At 44.3% G+C, this 14,070-nt stretch overlaps 1 protein-coding gene across 2 annotated transcripts; it reads right to left on the bottom strand.

Annotated features, from left to right (window-relative positions):
- Positions 1–2,337: 2,337 nt before the first annotated feature.
- LOC126161535 (uncharacterized) lies at positions 2,338–4,380 on the bottom strand. Of its 2 annotated transcripts, XM_049917468.1 has the most exons (3): positions 4,172–4,380; positions 3,953–4,069; positions 2,338–3,220 (listed from the first exon to the last, which is right to left on the bottom strand). In XM_049917468.1, exons 1-3 carry the CDS (start codon positions 4,246–4,248, stop codon positions 2,359–2,361), a joined length of 1,056 nt encoding a protein of 351 aa, XP_049773425.1. In that variant the 5' UTR covers positions 4,249–4,380; the 3' UTR covers positions 2,338–2,358. The 2 variants fall into 2 exon arrangements, with proteins under 2 accessions (XP_049773425.1, XP_049773418.1); XM_049917461.1 differs by having other exon boundaries at positions 3,953–4,380.
- Positions 4,381–14,070: the final 9,690 nt, after the last annotated feature.

Below are 14,070 nucleotides of genomic sequence, written 5' to 3'. Positions count from 1 at the left end.
AATTTAGTAAACATTTGTAATGATGTCTCGCTCACACAGACGACGCAACAACGCTTCCTCAGGTAATTATTGTGTCACAACTTTCGGGTCGCCGAGCGTGACGGCAAACTGAAACAGAGAAGAGTCGACAGGAAGTATTCTGAATGGCGGCAACTTTTCACGGTCAGAGCTTGAGGGCGGCGCCCAACATTTCGCGACCTTACCATGGCTTGTCTGCTGAGAGCTCATACCATACCAATTTATGTACATTACCAATTAATAATAAGACTGGTATGTATGCCGCTACAGGTGACGCCCCACAATGTCGGTATTGCTCTTGAGCAAAAGAGTTTGAAGACCATTGCGCTAGTGTGTTAGATCGTCTAGCAACAATAGTCCACTAATGTATTCTGTGTGGTTGATGCGTGACACGAATTATTCAGACTACAACGTAGACAGAAAAGATGTGGCTGCAGAACTCAGAAGATGCTGACGAAAGTTCGGAAGAAGCTAGTGAACGCTGCTCGCCCTCGCCGAGCGGCCGATCCCGCCGCCCGGCCAGCAAAGCGCGGGCAAATAAAGGAAATCTCGCTCCGGGACTTCAGTTCTTTTCGGGCTCCGCATTTTCAATTAAGCCCCTCGCAATTTGCAAACCGAGCCGTGCAAAGTAAAATTCGCCGGAACAGTTTCAATATTGTCTAAACTTTAATACAGATATTCCTTTTTTTTCTTTTCTTTCTTTGCTATTTGAGCGTAATATTACGTAAAGCGCACTTCTTTAATTTCCTCATTAAAATGGCCCTACTATGAAAAAAAGAGCGAAGGGAAAGAATTCCGAAGTTGTACAAAAGGAGAGGCGGAGCATCCGTATTTATAATTTACATTAAGGTAATGAATAGACAAAGGTGGGTAAAGGGTTCTGAGATTATTACCGGAGAAGCGGGCCTTCTTTCATTTTTTTCCTGCCTCGAAGGCAAATGGGATGTAGAAGAGAGTAGGGGGCGTATTGAGATGGCGGTTGGGGAAGGGGGAGAGCAGATCATTAAGCGGCTGAGAGTCTGCACACACTAAGGAGATATGGACGGACAGGTTTGTAAAGGCCTACTGCAGCATGGGGAACGAACGAAATCCAAGCCTGTAGGCGCCACGTTTTTTTCTGTTCTGGGAGGTCTTTGAAATGCGTACGCACTGGCATTTAGAACAGCCTGTTCATTCTACAGGGTGTTACACAATTCATGTTACACACTTCTAGAGGTTGTAGACGGGACTTTCGTAGATCAAGTTATACATAGGATCCCATGTCCAGAAATGGTTCGTTTCCATGTTTCACTGAGGCGCCACAGAAACTGGTATAGGCATGCGTATTCAAATACAGAAATATCTAAACAGACCGAATACGACGCTGCGGTTGGCAGCACCTATTTAACACAATTGTCGGGCGCAGTTGTTAGGTCGGTTACTGCTGCTACAGTGGTAAGTTATCAAGATATAAGTGAGTTTGAACGTAGTGTAAGGCTGCGTTCACACTGCCGGCCGGGCCGAGCCGAGCCTGGCCGGGCCGCCGCCCGCTTCGATATCAAACACATGGTTTTGAATTGCGGTGTTCACACTGGCGGCCGGGCCGCGCCGACACGGCGTGAGCCTCCCGGAGCCGAGCCGACGACATTCCGAGTGTTTAATATTGCCGGCGCGAGCCGACCGCAGGCGCGAGCCTGTGGAGCAGCACTACAGCTTCTGCAGTACACGCATCACACGTCTCCCTTCTGCTTTCTTCACAAGTGTGACTGCACACGTCTTTTATTTTAAGATGTTACCTCACATTTCACAATCAGTGAGGAAAAATTACGTTTATTATGATGGTACATGCGAAATTACTTTTATTTCATTTATTTAATCTACCGTATTTACATGCATTTACAACAATAGCTTGCCAGCGATCGCGGCATTGCCGCCACTGAATAGTTCGCATTTACTTGTAAACGGAGGCAGATATGAGTGTCACTGAGGGACGGAAATGTGTCCCTACCAGATGACAATGCATTGTAAAGTCATGTTGTGGCACGTTACTATAAGCTGTTGTCTGTGACATCTTTTTGCGATGTTCTTACTTTAATGGATGCAGAATAACATATACATGACATTAACTTGTGTCCATCAATTTGGTATCAGAATTTCGGCTAGTATGACAGTAATGATGCAGTTTCCAGATTATGGAACGAAGTAGCCAAGGAGTGTGTTTCAGATAGTACGCACAAATATAAATTATTTTCCTTTATAATTTTATTTGTTTTATTTACAGTGAAATGAGATACAAGAAAATACAGTAAACAGCAAAGTAATTTCAATTCCAAAATTTATTTGAGAGGTTTTTTAATTATTTTAAGTTGCATTTTTAACGAAATATTCAACAAAAGTGTTCCTGACAGTTTTCGAACGTAATGTGGAATTTCTGTTGAATGTGGCACCAGCTGTCTGCATATCAGCATTGTTACAAAACTTTTCAGCTTCAACATTGCATCCTTCTCTGTCAATGACAATATTATGAAGTAGACAAATGCACTTGACTATGTGATCAGCTACGTCAACGGATGTTTCAATTTCCTTCCTCAGTAGTCTCCATTTATTGGTCATTATACCAAATGCACATTCAACAACTTTTCTTGCTCTGGAATGCATATCATTGTATAGAATCTTCTCGTTGTCCAAATTTCTCCGAGGAAAAGGTCTCATCAAATTCTCTAATAAGGGGTAAGCTTCATCTCCCAAAATGACGTACGGTAGTTCCTGACACATTCCTTCAAGTCTTGTTGGTGGCGGTAATAACAGCTCCCCATTTGTAAGTTTCTTATATAACATACTTTCTTTAAACACACCTGCATCAGACTGTTTACCGTAGGCACCAACATCCACAGCTATAAATTTGTAATTTGCATCAGCAACTGCTTGGAGTACAATCGAATAATACTGTTTGTAATTGTAAAACATGCTGCCAGAAAGTTTAGGACATTGGACACGTATGTGCTTCCCGTCTATACATCCAACACAGTTTGGAAATCCCCATCTCGTATGCATTTCACTGGCAATTTCTTTAAATCGAGAAACAGTTGGCGTTGGTAAATGAATGGGAGCAAGTGACTCCCATATGGCCATACAAACGTCTTTCACCAACACTGATACGGTGGACACTCCTAATCGGAATGACGATGCCAGTGCATGAAAGGAGATGCCAGTGGACAGATACCTGAGAAAAAAAATCGTAAAATGTGTTACTCAAGTGTGGTGTTGGGCGAAGTTTTTACAGTTTTGTTTGCACAATAGATATTTACTTAGTCCATGTCATTTCATAGTTATACAACAATAAATAATTAAAGAGACATTTTCTTGCATCCTTCTATATTATTTCAATTAAAATAATGAAATCGAAATGCAAAGACCTGAGAGACAGTTACAGAGAATAACTTGTATAACTTGGCAAAATAAGGTCATGTGATCCAGGGAATAGTATATTAAAATGCAATTCCACTCGGGCTTTGTTCTGTCATATGATTTTCCTAGGTTCCAAGAGCTATGCACAGTTCCTTACCAGTGGAAATAGAACCACTGAGTCAAAGGGCATATCAGTCTGTCTATCTTACAAGGTAATGAAAAGAATTCTGTGAGGTCATCAGTGGCTCCACATGATGAACCATCGCCACTGCCAAGCGCTGCATCATGAAGAAAAACGAAGAAAAAGTTGGAAAATTCTGAAGGAGTGTATCTGCGATTCTTCGTTGAAGGCACAGCAAGACATTACCCAAAATGACGAAGCTAATTACTTACTGATGATTCTCTGGAGTCCCATAAACTCTCTTCCCCTCAGAGGTAAGCGTTTGTGAAATTTAAAATACAAAAGCATGACTACAATTAATTGGAGGTAGTGAATGCTGCACAAAGTTCTACTGCAAACCAAAAAGTGTGTACTAACGAATCTTACCTTATCGTTATACACAATTTTTCTTCTGCTGTTATACTTCTGCGAAAATTTGTGTTCTGTTTCGAAATTTTGTCTTGAATGTTCTGCAGCACATACTGAAATGTATTATGATTCATTCTGTAATATGAATAAAATTTTTCAGGATAGTTTTTAAGTTCTTCATGTAAAGAAAAAAACTCTCCTAAATGTCTGTCGCTATTTATGGGATGAATCCATAACCTCCTAGTTCTTCTGTACTTCAAAACTCGACGAGTTACTGCAGAGTCAAAACAATACCAATAAAAGAGTGAAGACATTGTTCTACACGACAGCACAGACTAGCCAAAGGCGAGCAACTGTTGACAGCAGCTGCGTTTTCTAGTGACTTGCTTGTCAGCTGTCGAAGGGTGGGGATTTTTTTTAATTTATCTATCTGGCTTTCGGCAACTAGCAGCCATTTAGCCAAAGAGTAGGGATTACCTTGACGGTGCAGCGCAGCCCGCCAAGGAAAAAAATAATGAAGAACAATGAAACGCACATCTGTGTCGATCTACAGTAGTTTCATTAACTCTCCATATTTTGTTTTCTGTCAAAGTAGACAACGAGACTACGGAATTGCGCTTCAGTTTCTGCAGTAAACCTATCACAAATCTCCAGTTTGTTTTTGTGATTAGTTTTACACCACTGATCACTAGTAATTAGTTTTTTTCTGTCCTGCATTATATGACTACATTAAACCAAGCTGTAACCGCTCGAACTCCGTGGCTTGCGGACGCGGCACTGACGCCACTGAATATCTCGCATTACTTGTGACCAGAGACAGATATCAGTGTCATTAACATTTCAAAAACTTTTTGGTACTTTTAGCTACATTTCATTCGCAGCAATGTATGGTCTAAAACGGATCTAACAGTAAGCTACCCGCTACATAACTTTTTCACTACAAGATTTGTAAATCAAGTGCACAACGTTGACAAATAGCATCATTTCACAATGACTGTTAAGAAATATGAAAAGATAAATGATTCAATACGAAGCTAAGAAGTTACACTAGCACGTGTACAAAAATCAGATTTTTTAGCCGCATAATTTCTTCAAAATCGGCTGGGAAGCGTTACGAAACTAAGAAATCACGCGAAACGAAAAGTAGACTTTTTCTTTTTTCACGACGTAAGTTACGCTTTTAAGGAAAAAATGAGTTCATAAAACGATGTGGCGCAGTCTTATATACCTCTAAGAATTTTTAGAACATGAAAATCGGAGAAGTGGATTTTCCCCCATTCCGCCGACCCGGCTCGGCGCGGCGCGCAGTGTGAATGCCCTACACGTCGGCCTGAGCTGGCTAGGCACGAGCCGAGACAGTACGCGTCAGCCCGGCCCGGCCCGGCCGGCAGTGTGAACGCAGCCTTATAGTCGCCGCAAGAGCGATGGGGGACAGCATCTAAGAGGCAGCGATGAAGTGCGGACTTTCCCGTAAGACCATTTCACGAGTGTAACGTGAATATCAGGAATCTGGTAAAGCAACAAGTCGCCGATATCGCTGCGGCTGGAGAAAGATCCTGCATGAACAAGACCAAGGACGATTGAAGAGAATCGTTCAAGGTGACAGAAGTGCAACCCTTCCGAAAATTGCTGCAGATTTCAATGCTGTGCCATCAACAAGTGTCAGCGTGTGAACTATTCGACGAACCATATCAACATGGACTTCTGGAGCCGAAGGTCCACTAGTGTACATGACTACACGACACAAAGCTTTACGACTCGCCTCCAGCCGGCCGGGGTGGCCGAGCGGTTCTAGGCGCTACAGTCTGGAACCGCGCGACCGCTACGGTCGCAGGTTCGAATCCTGCCTCGGGCATGGATGTGTGTGATGTCCTTAGGTTAGTTAGGTTTAATTAGTTCTTAGTTCTAGGGGACTGATGACCTCAGAAGTTAAGTCCCATAGTGCTACATCTACACCTACATCTACATCCATACTCCGCAAGCCACCTGACGGTGTGTGGCGGAGGGTACCTTCAGTACTTCTATCGGTTCTCCCTTCTATTCCAGTCTCGTATTGTTCGTGGAAAGAAGGATTGTCGGTATGCCTCTGTGTGGGCTCTAATCTCTCTGATTTTACCCTCATCGTCTCGTCGCGAGATATACGTAGGAGGGAGCAATATACTGCTTGACTCTTCGGTGAAGGTATGTTCTCGAAACTTTGACAAAAGCCCGTACCGAGCTACTGAGCGTCTCTCCTGCAGAGTCTCCCACTGGAGTTTATATATCATCTCCGTAACGCTTTCGCGATTACTAAATGATCCTGTAACGAAGCGCGCTGCTCTCCGTTGGATCTTCTCTATGTCTTGTATCAACCCTATCTGGTACGGATCCCACACTGCTGAGCAGTATTCAAGCAGTGGGCGAACAAGCGTACTGTAACCTACTTCCTTTGTTTTCGAATTGCACCTCCCCAGGATTCTTCCAATGAATCTCAGTCTGGCATCCGCCCTACCGACGACCAACATTATATGATCATTCCATTTTAAATCACTCCTAATGCGTACTCCCAGATAATTTATGGTATTAACTGCTTCCAGTTGCTGACCTGCTATTTTGTAGCTAAATGATAAAGGATCTATCTTTCTGTGAATTCGCAACACATTACACTTGTCTACATTGAGATTCAATTGCCATTCCCTGCACCATGCGTCAATTCGCTGCAGATCCTCCTGCATTTCAGTACAATTTTCCATTGTTACAACCTCTCGATACACCACAGCATCATCTGCAAAAAGCCTCAGTGAACTTCCGATGTCATCCACCAGGTCATTTATGTATATTGTGAATAGCAACGGTCCTATGACACTCCCCTGCGGCACACCTGAAATCACTCTTACTTCGGAAGACTTCTCTCCATTGAGAATAACATGCTGCGTCCTGTTATCTAGGAACTCCTCAATCCAATCACACAATTGGTCTGATAGTCCATATGCTCTTACTTTATTCATTAAACGACTGTGGGGAACTGTATCGAACGCCTTGCGGAAGTCAAGAAACACGGCATCTACCTGTGAACCCGTGTCTATGGCCCTCTGAGGCCCGTGGACGAATAGCGCGAGCTGGGTTTGACATGAGCCATTTGACTCACCTTGGCCCGTCATCACCGACATTGGACTATTGTTGACTGGAAACATGTTGCCTTGTCGGACGAGTCTCATTTCAAATTGTACCGAGCGGATGGACGTGTACGGGTATGGACACGACCTCATGAACCCATGGACCCTGCATGGCAGCAGGGGACTGTTCAAGCTGGTGGAGGCTCTGTAATTGTTGTGATAGGCGTGTAAAGTTGGGGTGATGTGGAACCCTGATACGTCTAGATACGACTCTGGCACGTGACACGTACGTAAGCATCCTGTCTGATCATCTGCATCGATTCATGTACATTGTGCAATCCGACAGACTTGAGCAATTCCAGCAGGAGAATGCGACACCCCACCCGTCCAGAGTTGCTACAGAGTGGCTGCAGGAACATTCTTTTGAGTTTAAACGCTTCCGCTGGCCACGGACTCCCCAGACATGAACGTTATTGAGCAAATCTGGATGTCTTGCAACGTACTGTTCAGAAGTGGTCTCCACCGCATCATACTCTTACGGATTTAAGGACAGCCCTGCAGGATTCATGATGTCAAACCATCCAGCGCTACTTCAGACATTAGTCGACTCGACCCCACGTCGTGTAGCGGCACTTATGCGTACTCGCGGGCCCCTACACGATATTAGGCAGGTGTGTACCAGTTTCTTTGGCTCTTAAGCGCACAAGGCAAACAAGATGCACAGATTTCATTCCTCTTTACTATATAATACGACAGCTGTTCGATATGACGACCACCATGTTCGGTGCTCATTGTGTTTCTGCGCAGCAAGTTCGTATAAACTCTGCCCAACAAGCGCGGTGTATGGGTAATCACTTCTGCCACAGCGATAATCCGTGCAACTACCTCTTTTCCCGATTGGACAGGGGTCTCGTAAACTAGTATCTTCATGTGACTCACAAGAAAATGTTCAAATGTGTTAAATCTGGGGATCTTGGTGGCCAAGCACATGGTCCACATCGATCGAGCCACCTGTCCCCGTACACTACGTTCAGATGGTTTCGGACGCGAACTGCAAAACGTACTGTCCCGCCATCATGCTGGAGCCACAATTCGTGCCCACTGTCCACATGTTCTGAAAACTCTGCCAGCATTTGTTGCAGGAGTACTAGGTATCTCGCACCCGTTAGGCGGGGAAGGAGATACGGCCCGACTATCGTGGGTACCTGCCGAGACATTGATGCTGAAGATGTGCTGAAATCATCGTGTGGACGGGGCTTTGGGGTTTTCTTGCTCCCAAATGTGGCTATTTAGAGCGTTCGAAACACCTTCCCTGTCGCAATGCACTTCGTCGGTGAACGTAGCCTGCCTTGGAAACTGAGTAACCACACCAAGTACCCAAGTACAGCAATTGGCACGTGGCACAAAATCTTCCCGGAGCATGGCGTGTAACTTTTGATGGTGATACGGACGGAACTGCTGTTCAAACAGAACACGTGAGACAGACGATTGAGACACTTGCTAGTCACGTGCAATGGCTCGAGTACTCGTCGATGGTTTCTCTTCAACTTAATGAAGCACTTCCTCCTCCATCACAATAGTGTACTGCCTTCTTGGAGCACCACAGTTTGCTATATCGCTTGTGAATTAACCACTTTCCCGCAGCTGTTGTTCTGCTCTGGCAAACATGGGATGAGATGGAGTCGCACTATTTGGAAAGTACTCATGGCACAGACGTCGAGCTTCTCTTCCCATATGGCGACTTCACGGTAAATTACACTAATGGCCATTAAAATTGCTACACCACGACGATGGCGTGCTACAGACGCGAAATTTAACCGACAGGAAGAAGATGCTGCGATGATTAGCTTTTCAGAGCATTCACACAAGGTTGGCGCCAGTGGCGAACCTACAACGTGCTGACATGAGGAAAGTTTCCAACCGATTTCTCATACACAAACAGTAGTTGACCGGCGTTGCCTGGTGAAACGTTGTTGTGTGCCTCGTGTAAGGATGAGAAATGCGTACCATCACGTTTCGGACTTTAATAAAGGTCGGATTGTAGCCTATCGCGATTGCGGTTTATCGTATCGCGACATTGCCGCTCGAGTTGGTCGAGATCCAATGACTGTTAGCAGAATATTTAATCGGTGGGTTCAGGAAGGTAATACGGAACGCCGTGCTGAATCCCAACGGCCTCGTATCACTAGCAGTCGAGATGACAGGCATCTTATCCGCATGCCTGTAACGGATCGTGCAGCCACTTCTCGATCCCTGAGCCAACAGACGGGGACGTTTGCAAGACAAGAACCATCTGCACGAACAGTTCGACGACGTTTGCAGCGGCATGGACTATCAGCTAGGAGACCATGGCTGTGGTTACCCTTTACGCTGCAACACAGACAGGAGCGCCTGCGATGGTGTACTCAACGACGAACCTGGGTGCACGAATGGCAAAACGTCATGTTTTCGGATGAATCCAGGTTCTGTTTAGAGCATCATGATGGTCGCGTCCGTGTTTGACGACATCGCGGTGAACGCACATTGGAAGCGTGTATTCGCCATCGCCATACGGGCGTATCACCCGACGTGATGGTATGGGGTGCTATTGGTTACACGTCTCGGTCACCTCTTGTTCGCATTGACGGCACTTTGAACAGTGGACATTACATTTTAGATGTGTTACCCTTCATTCGATCCCTGCGAAAACCTACATTTCAGCAGGATAATGCACGACCGCATGTTGCAGGTCCTGTACGGTCCTTTCTGGATACAGAAAATGATCGACTGCTGCCTTGGCCAGCATATTCTCCAGATCTCTAACCAATTGAAAACGTCTGGTCAATGGTGGCTGAGCAACTGGCTAGTCACAATACGCCAGTCACCACTCTTGATAAACTATGGTATCGTGAATGAGATTTTCACTCTGCAGCGGAGTGTGCGCTGATATGAAACTTCCTGGCAGATTAAAACTGTGTGCCGGCCCGAGACTCGAACTCGGGACCTTTGCCTTTCGCGGGAAAGTGCTCTAACCACTGAACTACCCAAGCACGACTCACGCCCCATCCTCACAGCTTTACTTCCGCCAGTACCTCGTCTCCTACCTTCCAAACTTTACAGAAGCTCTTCTGCGAACGTTGCAGAACTAGCACTCCTGAAAAAACGGATATTGCGGAGACATGGCTTAGCCACAGCCTAGGGCATGTTTCCAGAAGGAGAATTTCACTCTGCAGCGGAGTGTGCGCTGATATGAAACTTCCTGGCAGATTAAAACTGTGTGCCGGTCCGAGACTCGAACTCGGGTCCTTTGGCTTTCGCGGGCAAGTGCACTAACAACTGAGCTACCCAAGCACGACTCACGCCCCGTCCTCACAGCTTTACTTCCGCCAGTACCTCGTCTCCTACCTTCCAAACTTTACAGAAGCTCTTCTGCGAACCTTGCAGAACTAGCACTCCTGAAAGAAAGGATCTGGAGAGCACTTGCCCGTGAAAGGCAAAGGTCCCGAGTTCGAGTCTCGGTTCGGCACACAGTTTTAATCTGCCAGGAAGTTTCATTTGTGGTATCGTGTTGAAGCTGCATGGGCAGCTGTACCTGTACACGCCATCCAAGCTCTGTTTGATTCAATGGACAGGCGTATCAAGGCCGTTATTACGGCAAGAGGTGGTTGTTCTGGGTGCAGATTTCTCAGGATCTAGGCACCCAAATTGCGCGAAAATGTAATCACGTATCAGTTCTAGTATAATATATTTGTCCAATGATTACCCATTAATCATCTGCATTTCTTCTTGGTGTACCAATTTTAAGGGCCAGTAGTGTAGCTCGATGATAAGAAAACGTTTAGCAAGTACGACAATGGCAGAGCCCACACAAGAGACTCTGTCTGAGATTTAAATCTAACTGGGTTTGGAAACACCAGAGTTAACGCTATCTTTCATAAAAATATAGATAAGCGAAAGATCACATTATTTTTGTCACAGAAACTGACCACAACAAGATAACAATAACAGAAACTACCGTGGATTTAGTTGACGCTTGTGATCAATATCTATATTTTTCGCAAACGATAATGACTGGATATGTGGCATGTTGCCGTTAGTTCTGTCCGGAGGATAGGCAATCGTGTCAGTGCCAAGTTGAATGTGTCATATTCTAAATGCTTTGACGTTGTTAACTTAATGTCTAGACGGTTCAGGTTTTGAGTGAGTAGTATTTGTTTCATTCAGAGAAAGTCCTTGAGGCAAATTGTATCAGTATACTGACGAATATGTACGTCAATTCTACAGCATTCATTGTACTTCGTCGAGACAGGAATTTAAAACTGAAAGACGAGTCAGTCAACATTGGGCACTGCATTGGAGGTCATTTGTACTCAGGTGATTCATTTGAAAAGATTTTCAACATAATTACGGCCGCACGACGGGAATTAACACACTTTGAACCATGAATGGCAGTTGGAGCTAGATGTATGGGACATTCCATTTCGGAAATCGTTAGGGAATTCAATATTCCGAGATCCACAAAGTCAAGAATGTGCCGAAAATACCAAATTTCTGGTATTAGCTATCACCACGGACAAGACAGTGACCGATGTCATTCACTTAACGACCGAGAGCAGCGGCGTTTGCGTGGTCAGTGCTAACAGACATGCGACGCTGAGTGAAATAACCGCAGAAATTAATGTGGGACGTACGACGAACCGTATCCGTTGCGGCAGTGCTTCGGAATTTGCCGTTAATGGGCTATGTCAGCAGACAACCGACACGAGTGCCTTTGCTAACAGCACGACATGGCCTGCAGCGCCTCTCTTGGGCTCGTGGCCATATCGGCTGGACGCTAGACGACTGGGAAACCGTGGGCTGGTCGGATGAGTCCCGATTTCAGTTTGTAAGAGCTGATAGTAGGGTTCGAGTGTGGCGCGGACCACACGAAGCCATAGTATGAAGTTGTTCAAATGGATCAAATGGCTCTGAGCACTATGGGACTTAACTTCTGAGGTCATCAGTCCCCTAGAACTTGGAACTACTTAAACCTAACTAACATAAGGACATCACACACATCCATGCCCGAGGCAAGATTCGAACCTGCTGTAACATCCACGTGATAAATTTTTGGCTACAGTGCGACGAGAGGAAATTATGCCTGTAACAGTTATAAACATTATCTATTCGGCATATGAAAAAATAGTGAATTAATTATTTACATAATATTCTATGATGTAATTAGACATATCGATGTGTATCACACAAAGACAATGATAATTGTAAATTCCTTTTATGATCTGCGTTTGTCTTCCTTTGTGTTTACCTTTTGTTGGATGGCCTTTTGTAGGTTCAGCACGCAAGACGCATATCAAACTGAGGTCTGTTAAGAAATTGTAAATATTTGTTAATTATTACTTGAAAATAGAGTTCTTTATTATTATAAACATGAGTGAATAGTTACTTGTAACTGTAATTCCTCTCTCAGTAAGCATTATCTGTGTTAATTGTTTCTTTCCGCTGCAAGGAGTGCAGCCATTGATGATAGCGATTTGTATCGCGTTTTTGTCTGTGTTTTCCTTATAAACAAATCAAATGTTTGCTTGATGAAGTCTAAATAGTGCACAATACGGAAGTAGAGTTTCTGTAAAGTTTAATAAGCAGTTAAAATACTTATTTGGTCTAACAATAGAAAGTCTCTATCAATTGTCTGCCGCCATCTTAACAATTGTCTCAGCGGCAAATTCAAATTACGCAACTCTGCAGACATAAATGCTGAACGTAATACAAATGTGTAAAAATAAATGTGCACCGGTGGTCACGAACTCATTTGAATGAAAATGATTCGAATCAGATTGGTTCTTGAAAAACAGTGCTCTTAGCACGAACGTTATAACAAACTTTTCTAGCTGATGTATGGAGCCGAAATTAATTACGCACGAGTTGCGAAGAATATTGTTTCAGGTAACATACGTCAGTGTTGTGCGCGGCTGATATTCGGTGGTTTTAATGATCATTTTACTGAAGATAAGTGTTTCCATCATAATCCATAGTTGTATAGAATCCGTTGTATAAACTGTGATTTAGTGACACTTATACAACTTACAGACAACACTTTAACACGACGTTCACTTGGAGTTCTTTAGCAACTTGATCAAATCTTTAGCCGGGAGAAAGATTGTTTGGTAATTACTCAATGTAATAAAATAAGATTATCATTTCCATTTACAAATTAGTTAAATACCAAACCACTGAATAAACCAGCGAACGCCACACTGCGACCGTAGTGGTAGCGCGGTTCCAGACTGTTGCGCCTAGAACCGCTCGGCCACTCAGGTCGGGTATGAAGTTGTCAACAAGACCCTGTGCAAGGTGGTGGTGGCTCCATAATGGTGTGGGATATGTTTACCTGGAAAGGACTGGGTCCTCTCGTTCAACTGAACCGATCGTTGATTGTAAATTGTTGTGTTCGGCTATTTGGAGACCATTTGCAGCCGTTATGTTCCCAAATAACGATGGAATTTTTACGGATGACAATGCGCCGTGTCATCGGGCCTCAGTTGTTAGCAATTAGTTTTAAGAACATTCTGGACGGTTTGAGAGTATGATTTGGTCACCCAGATCGCCCGACATAATCGAGAAGTCAGTCCGTGCACAACATCCCACACCGGCAACACTTTCGCAATTACGAACGGTTACGGAAGTAGCATGGCACAATAGTTCTAAGGACTCCGATTTTTTTTCTCCGGACTGGTAAGAGATAGAAACATGCGCATTGTTTTAAAATGAGGCCACGTTCATTGTCAATACATCCCAGAGATGGCAGCACCGTATGGCAGATGGAATTTTACCGCCAGTGGCGAGAATGAGAACTGTTTTAAATACTTAAAATGGCGACGTTTTCCTTACTTGAACAGCGTGCAATCATTCGTTTTCTGAATTTGCGTGGTTTGAAACCAATTGAAATTCATCGACAGTTGAAGGTGGAGAAGTTACGGATGTGTCGAAAGTGCGTTCGTGGGTGCGACAGTTTAATGAAGGCAGAACATCGTGTGACAACAAACCGAAACAACTTCGGGCTCG

Source organism: Schistocerca cancellata, chromosome 1 (assembly GCF_023864275.1).
Source record: "Schistocerca cancellata isolate TAMUIC-IGC-003103 chromosome 1, iqSchCanc2.1, whole genome shotgun sequence".
Classification (NCBI taxonomy): Eukaryota; Metazoa; Arthropoda; class Insecta; order Orthoptera; family Acrididae; genus Schistocerca; species Schistocerca cancellata.
The sequence above is the reverse complement of the archived record's forward strand: the minus strand, read 5'-3'. Positions and strand labels throughout refer to the sequence as shown.